The 6,986-nt window shown below is 39.5% G+C and overlaps 1 protein-coding gene across 1 annotated transcript; it reads right to left on the bottom strand.

Moving 5' to 3' along the window:
• Window positions 1–2,948: 2,948 nt before the first annotated feature.
• LOC111532158 (NADH dehydrogenase [ubiquinone] iron-sulfur protein 2, mitochondrial-like) lies at window positions 2,949–4,552 on the bottom strand. The gene has a single exon (XM_023199390.3). It carries the CDS (start codon window positions 4,251–4,253, stop codon window positions 3,156–3,158), a length of 1,098 nt encoding a protein of 365 aa, XP_023055158.3. The 5' UTR covers window positions 4,254–4,552; the 3' UTR covers window positions 2,949–3,155.
• Between the last annotated feature and the right edge of the window lie 2,434 nt (window positions 4,553–6,986).

Here is a 6,986-nt window from a genome sequence, read left to right on the forward strand (position 1 = left end):
TTAAGCCAACAATGATTTTTTAAAAAGCAAACAAGGACATCACATAATGATAAATGGTTTCATTCAACAAGAAGATTTAAGTATCCTAAATATATATGCACACAACACTGGAGCACTCAGATTCATAAAACAAGTTATTAGAGAGTTATGAAGAGACTAGACTAACCACACAATAATATAATAGTGGGAGACTTCAACACCCCACTGACAGTATTATACAGATCATTGAGGCAGAAAACTAACAAAGATATTTGAGACCTAAATTCAACCCTTGATCAAATGGATCTAACATATATCTACAAACTCCATCCAACAACATTCTTCTTATCTGCACATGGCACATACTCTAAAATTGACCACATGCTTGGCCATAAAGTAATTCTCAAAAAATTCAAAAAAACTGGAATTACAGCAACCACATGCTCAGACCACGGCACAATACAAATAGAAATCAATACTAAGAAAATCTTTCAAACCCGTATAATAACATGAAAATCAAACAATCTGCTCCTGAATGAATTTTGATAAACAATGAAATTAAGGCAGAAATCAAGAAATTCTTTGAAATTAATGAAAACAAAGCTACAACATACCAGAAACTCTGGGACACAGCTAAAGCAGTATTAAGAGGGAACTTCTTAGTGCTAAATGCCCACATCAATAATTTGGAAAGATCTCAAATTAACAATCCCACATCACACCTACAGGAACTAGAAAAACAAAAGCAAGCCAACCCCAAAGCTAGCGGAAAATAAAAAATAACCAAAAGCTGATCTTAACTGAATAAAATGGGGACAGGAAAAAACCACATAAAAGATCGATAAAAGCAAAAGTTTGTTCTTTGAAGAAAATAAGATTGATAGACAACTAACTAGACTAATAAAGAAAAAAGGAGAGAAGATCCAAATAAACACACTCAGAAATGACTCAGTGGACTTTACCACTAACCCCAGAGAAACACAAAAAACCCTCAGAGACTATTATGAATATTTGTATTCACCCAAACTAGAAGAAGCAGCCCTGGACCAGATAGATTCACAGCTGAGTTCTATCAGACCTATGAAGAAGAGATGGTACCAATCTTTCTGAAACTACTCCCAAAAATTGAGTAGGAGGGCCTCCTCCATAACTCATTCTATGAGCCCAGCATCATTCTGATACCAAAATCTGGCAGAGACACAACAACAAAAAAGAAAACCTCAGGCCAATATCTCTTATGAAGATAGATGCAAAAGCTCTCAACAAAATACTAGCAAACCAAATCTAGCAGCACATTAAAAAGCTAATCCACCACAATCAACTAGACTTTATTCCTGGGACCCAAGTTTGGTTCAATATACACAGATCAATAAATGTGATTCATCACATAAACAAAAACCACATGATCATCTCAATGGATGCAGAAAAGGCTTTTAATAAAATTATGCATCCCTTCGTGTTAATTATCCTCAATAAACTAGGCATCAAATAAACATATCTCAAAACTATGACAAACCCACGTCCAACAAGATATTGAATGGGCAAAAGCTGGAAGCATTCCCCTTGAGAACCAGAACAAGACAAGGATATCCATTCTCACCACTTCTAGTCAACATAGTACTAGAAGTCCTAGCCAGAGCAATCAGGCAAGAGAAAGAAATAAAAGGCATCCAAATAGGTAAAGAGGAAGTCAAACTGTTCCTGTTTACAGATGATATAATTATCTACCTAGAAAACCCAATAGTCTCTGCCCAGAAGCTCCTGGACCTGATGAACAATGTCAGAAAAGTTTCAAGATACAAAATCAATGTACAAAAATCTGTAACATTTTTATGCTCCAAAAACATCCAAGCTGAGAATCAAATCAAGAACACAATCCCATTCACAATAGCCACAAAAACAACAAAATGCATAGAAATACAGCTAGCCATGGAGATGAAGGATCTCCACAATGAGAATTACAAAACACTGCAGAAAGAAATCAGAGATGACACAAATGGAGAAATATTCCATGCTTATGGATTAGAAGATTCAATATTGTTAAATTTGCCATATTGCCCCTAGCAATTTACAGGTTCAGTGCTATTGCTATCAAACTACCAATGACATTTTGCACATAATTAGGAAAAAAACGATTCTAAAATTCATATGGAACCAAAAAAGAGCCTGAATAGCCAATTAGTCCTGAGCAAAAAAGAGCAATGTTACAGGCATCACACCACCCAACCTCAAACTATACTCAAGGCTACAGTAACCAAAACAGCATGGTTCTGGTCCAAAACAGACACATAGATCAATGGAATAGGTCAGAGAACTCAAATATGCAGCTGCATAGCTACAACCATCCGATCTTTGACAAAGTTGACAAAAATGAGCAATGGGGAAAAGACTCCCTATTCAATAAATGTTGCTGGGATAACTGACCAGCCATATGCAGATGATTGAAACTAAACCCCAACCTTTCACCATATACAAAAATCAAGTCAACATGGATTAAAGACTTCCATATAAAACAGAAAACTATAATAACCCTGGAAAAAAAACCTAGGAAATATCATTCTGGACATAGGCTCTGGCAAAGATTTCATAATGAAGACTCCAAAAACAGTGCTATATAAACAAAAATTGACAAATGGGACCTAATTAAAGAGCTTTCACACAGCAAAGGAAACTATCAACAGAGTTAACAGACAACCCACAGAATGCTAGAAAATATATGCCATCTATGCATCTGACTAATGTTCAATATATAGAATCTATATGTAAGTTAAAAAAATTAACAAGTAAAAAGAAACCCCAATATAAAATGGGCAAAGGACATGAACAGATACTTCTCAAAAGAAGACAAACACATGGCCAAAAAGCACAGGAAAAAATGCTCCACAGCACTAATAATTAGAGAAATGCAAATCGAAATCACAATGAGATACTATCTCACATCAGGCACAATGGTTATTTTTTTTTTTTAATTTTTTTTAGGCCTAGGGGCTGCAAGACGGCTAATTTATTATAATTTCTCCTTTTTCAGTACATGCACAGAAAGCCTGACAGCCAAGTGTACATGAACATGTACACACACACACACACACACACACACACACAGGCCAATTTCCAGTGAGGGACAGGCTCCACAGAAGAAGCTGATAGGCATGGGGGATCAAACGCTGCTCCCCTGCTCACCGATCTACTTCTCCAAATACAATATCTTGGGTACCTCTGATGGCAAAGACATCTGCCAACATGTGTCCCTTAGACATCTTGTCCAAACCAGCCAGATGGGCAAAACCAGGAGCCTTGATCTTGCATCGATAAGGGCGGCTGCTGCCATCAGATACCAGGTATACCCCAAACTCTCCCTTGGGAGCCTCAATGGCAGTGTATGTGGCTCCTGGAGGAACTTGGTAGCCCTCAGTATACAACTTAAAGTGATGAATCAGTGACTCCATGGAAGTCTTCATCTCTGCTCGCTTAGGTGGAGACACTTTGGCATCATCAATCTTGATCTCCCCAGGGGGCATCTTGTTTAGACACTGTGCGATAATTCTCAGGGACTGGCGCATCTCCTCCACTCGGCACAGGTACCTATCATAGCAGTCCCCTCGAGAACCAACAGGAACATCAAAGTCAACCTGGTCGTAAACATCATAGGGCTGGGTCTTCCGCAGGTCCCACTGGATGCCTGAGCCCTGAAGCAGCACTCCACTAAAACCATAGTTAAGTGCTTCTTCTGCTGTTACAACCCCAATGTCAATTGTCCGATTTCGCCAGATCCTATTGTTGGTCAGCATCTCCTCCAACTCATCAAGCCGAAGAGAGAAGTTCTTAGAAAACTCATAAATGTCATCCATAAGCCCAAGGGGTAGGTCCTGGTGCACTCCTCCTGGCCGGATATAAGCAGCATGCATTCGGGCTCCAGACACTCGCTCGTAGAACTCAAACATCTTCTCCCTTTCTTCAAACAGCCAGAAGAAAGGGGTCATGGTCCCAAGATCCAGGGCACGTGTGGTCACAGCCATGATGTGGTTCAACAGCCGTGTGATTTCTCCAAACAGCACTCGGATCCACTGTGCCCAGGGAGGAGGCCGGATGTTTAGCAACTTCTCCACAGCTAGAGAATAGGCCTGTTCATTACACATCATGGACACATAGTCTAGCCGGTCAAAGTATGGAAGGGCCTGAAGATAGGTCTTATATTCAATGAGCTTCTCAGTGCCTCGGTGCAGGAGCCCAATGTGAGGATGACACTTCCGCACCATCTCCCCACTCAATTCCATCACTAGTCACAGGACACCATGCGCTGCTGGGTGTTGGGGCCCAAAGTTCAGGGTCATGTTCTTCACCATTGTGTCCTTTGGTGGGTCCACATCATTCCAAGGTGGAGGCTTCCAGTGGGCTGTTTCTTTGCTTGGGTACATAACAGCTCCCCCAAACTGCTGTGCCCATTCCACATCTGGCTGCCACTGCCGAGCACCTCTGCTGCGCTGAATCGGCAGTCGGACTCCAGCCCCAGCCCGCAGCACCTGGGCTGCGATGCCCCGGAGGCCGCACACAGCCCTCAGCGCCGCCATCTTACTCCGGCTGTCAGGCACAATGGTTATTATTTAAAAGTCCAAAAACTACTGATACTGGCCAGGCTTCAGAAAAAAAGGAATGCTTATACACTGTTGGTGGGTATGTAAATTAGCTTAGCCACTGAGGAAAGCAGTTTGGAGATTTCTCAAAGAACTTAAAACAGAACTACCATTCAACCCAGCAATTCCATTACTGGCTATATATCCAAAAGAATATAAATTGTTCTACCATAAAGACACATGCATGTGTATGTTCATTGCAGCACTATTCACAATAGCAAAGATATGGAAGCAACATAGAGCCCATCAAAGGTGGACTTGATAAACAAAATGTGGTACATGTATATGAGGGAATGCTACACAGTCATAAAAAAGAGTGAAATCATGTCCTTTGCAGCAGCATGGATGCAGCCGGAGGCCATAATCCTAAGTGAATTCATGCAGGAACAGGGAATAAAATATCATATATTCTCACTTATAAGTGGGAGCTAAACATTGAGTACACATGGACACCAAGAAGGAAACAATACATGCTGGGGCCTACTTGCAGCCGAATGGTGGGAGGAGGTTGAGGATCAAAAAACTACCTATTGGGTACTATGCAAAAAAAAAAAGTTGGCTGTGAAATCCTCTACAAATAAAAGTATACCCCATGGGTACACACACAAATGAAGGCTAGACTTCAAGTTTCAGCTCAAAGATGGAAAGAGAGAAAGAGGTAAGACTTATACTCACAATAAAAAAAACAGCTGGACAGACAGTATATTAATTATGTTATCTGATTCCAACATGGATCTGGGTTCACAGAAATAACAGCCTTCCTGAAATTTTGAGACAGACACACAATGCCTTGAGCATCTTACTATCTAGGGAAGAAGGTGTTGAATTTCGAAAAGCTGGTGTGAAGATTAAAATAGAAATTTTAGTAAAGTGTTGGAGACCAAATATAGCCTCCAAATATAGCTAGAAAGTGTGAATTCCTGGAGGCCACACTTGCAGAGGGGGATACCACTCTTATGCAGGCTTTTAAAGGAACTCCACCAGGCTCTCAAAGTGAGAATAAAGAAGAACCTAGAAAAATTACCTCCCTCTCCCATAGTGATGATTGGGGCAACGGAACAGTAAGCCACTGGGATATCTTCTCAGACCCTTTTACCTTATAGAAAAAATATTCCTAATTAGCAGGGTGCAGAATATCACTGGGGGCACTAGTGAAATACCACTGCAGCTGGAGAAATGCTCAGATCCACATCCACAATCTCACCTATGTCAAAAAATAACATAAAAGTCTTAATCTGCAAAAGGAAGGTCCTCAAGTTGAAGACAGAATATTCGGTTGATATCCACGGCAGCTCGGGGAATTGAGTGAGGATGGTGAAAGCTCTAGCCATCCAAGAGTGATAGAAAAGCCTGTAAGGGCCCCATCCTGAGAGACAGGCCTGCTGTGTACTCCAAAGACTGAGACATAATAAGAACATTATGTCTCTATCTCCACGGGGAAAAGAAAAGAAAAGAAAAGAAAAGAAAAGAAAAGAAAAGAAAAGAAGAAAAGAAAAGAAAAGAAAAGAAAAGAAGGAAGGAAGGAGATAATAAGAATGGATTACAACTGGGAGAGCTGCAAGAGAGAGACTCTCTGTCTTCTGAGCAAGACAAAGAGAAAACCAAAAAGCGATGTGAGAGACAAAAACAATTCCAGTAGAGAAATATAAAACCTCTGGTATCCACAACAACAATAAAATTTCAACTACAGCAATGAAAAAAACCCAAACACAGTACAATTCCTGGATATTTTAACATAAACACCCATATTAAAGGCCTATTTACCTCATGTCTACTGCCTTAAATGAGACGTCAGGCTTTCAGCAAAAATTTACAAAGGATGACAAAAGGCAAGACAAAACAAAACAGAAAAAAAAAACACAGTCTGATGAGACAAACAAGTAATCAGAACCAAACTCAGCAATGATAAATATGTTGGAGCTATCATACGGGGAATTTAAAATAACCATGATTAATATGTTAAAAGCTCTAATAGAAAAGGTAGAGCACATGCAAGAGTAGATAGGTGATTTCCATAAAGAGATTGAAACCATAAATGTGAAACCAAGAAAAATAGTAGAAATAAGAAATATGATAACAGATATGAAAAATGTCTTTTAGAGGATCATCACTGATTCACAGAGCAAAGGGATAAATGAGTGAACTTGAAAATAGAACTATAGAAATTACACAAAGAGTGTAAAAAACAGAACAGAAAATCTAAGAGATGTGGGGTAATAGCAAATAATGTAATACGTAAGTAATTGGAATCACAGAAATAAAAATAAGACAGAGAAAATATTTGAAAAATCAATGGTGTATTTTTCCAGTATTAGTGATTGACATGAAAGCAAAGATCCAAGAAGCTCAGAGAACACCAGAGTAAAATAAAAATAA

The sequence above is a fragment of the Piliocolobus tephrosceles genome, chromosome 12 (genome assembly GCF_002776525.5).
Source record: "Piliocolobus tephrosceles isolate RC106 chromosome 12, ASM277652v3, whole genome shotgun sequence".
Lineage (NCBI taxonomy): Eukaryota > Metazoa > Chordata > Mammalia > Primates > Cercopithecidae > Piliocolobus > Piliocolobus tephrosceles.

Coding starts and splice junctions, on each gene's coding strand:
- LOC111532158 (XM_023199390.3), bottom strand. CDS start 4,253: ATGGAATTGAGTGGGGAGATGGTGCGGAAGTGTCATCCTCACATTGGG.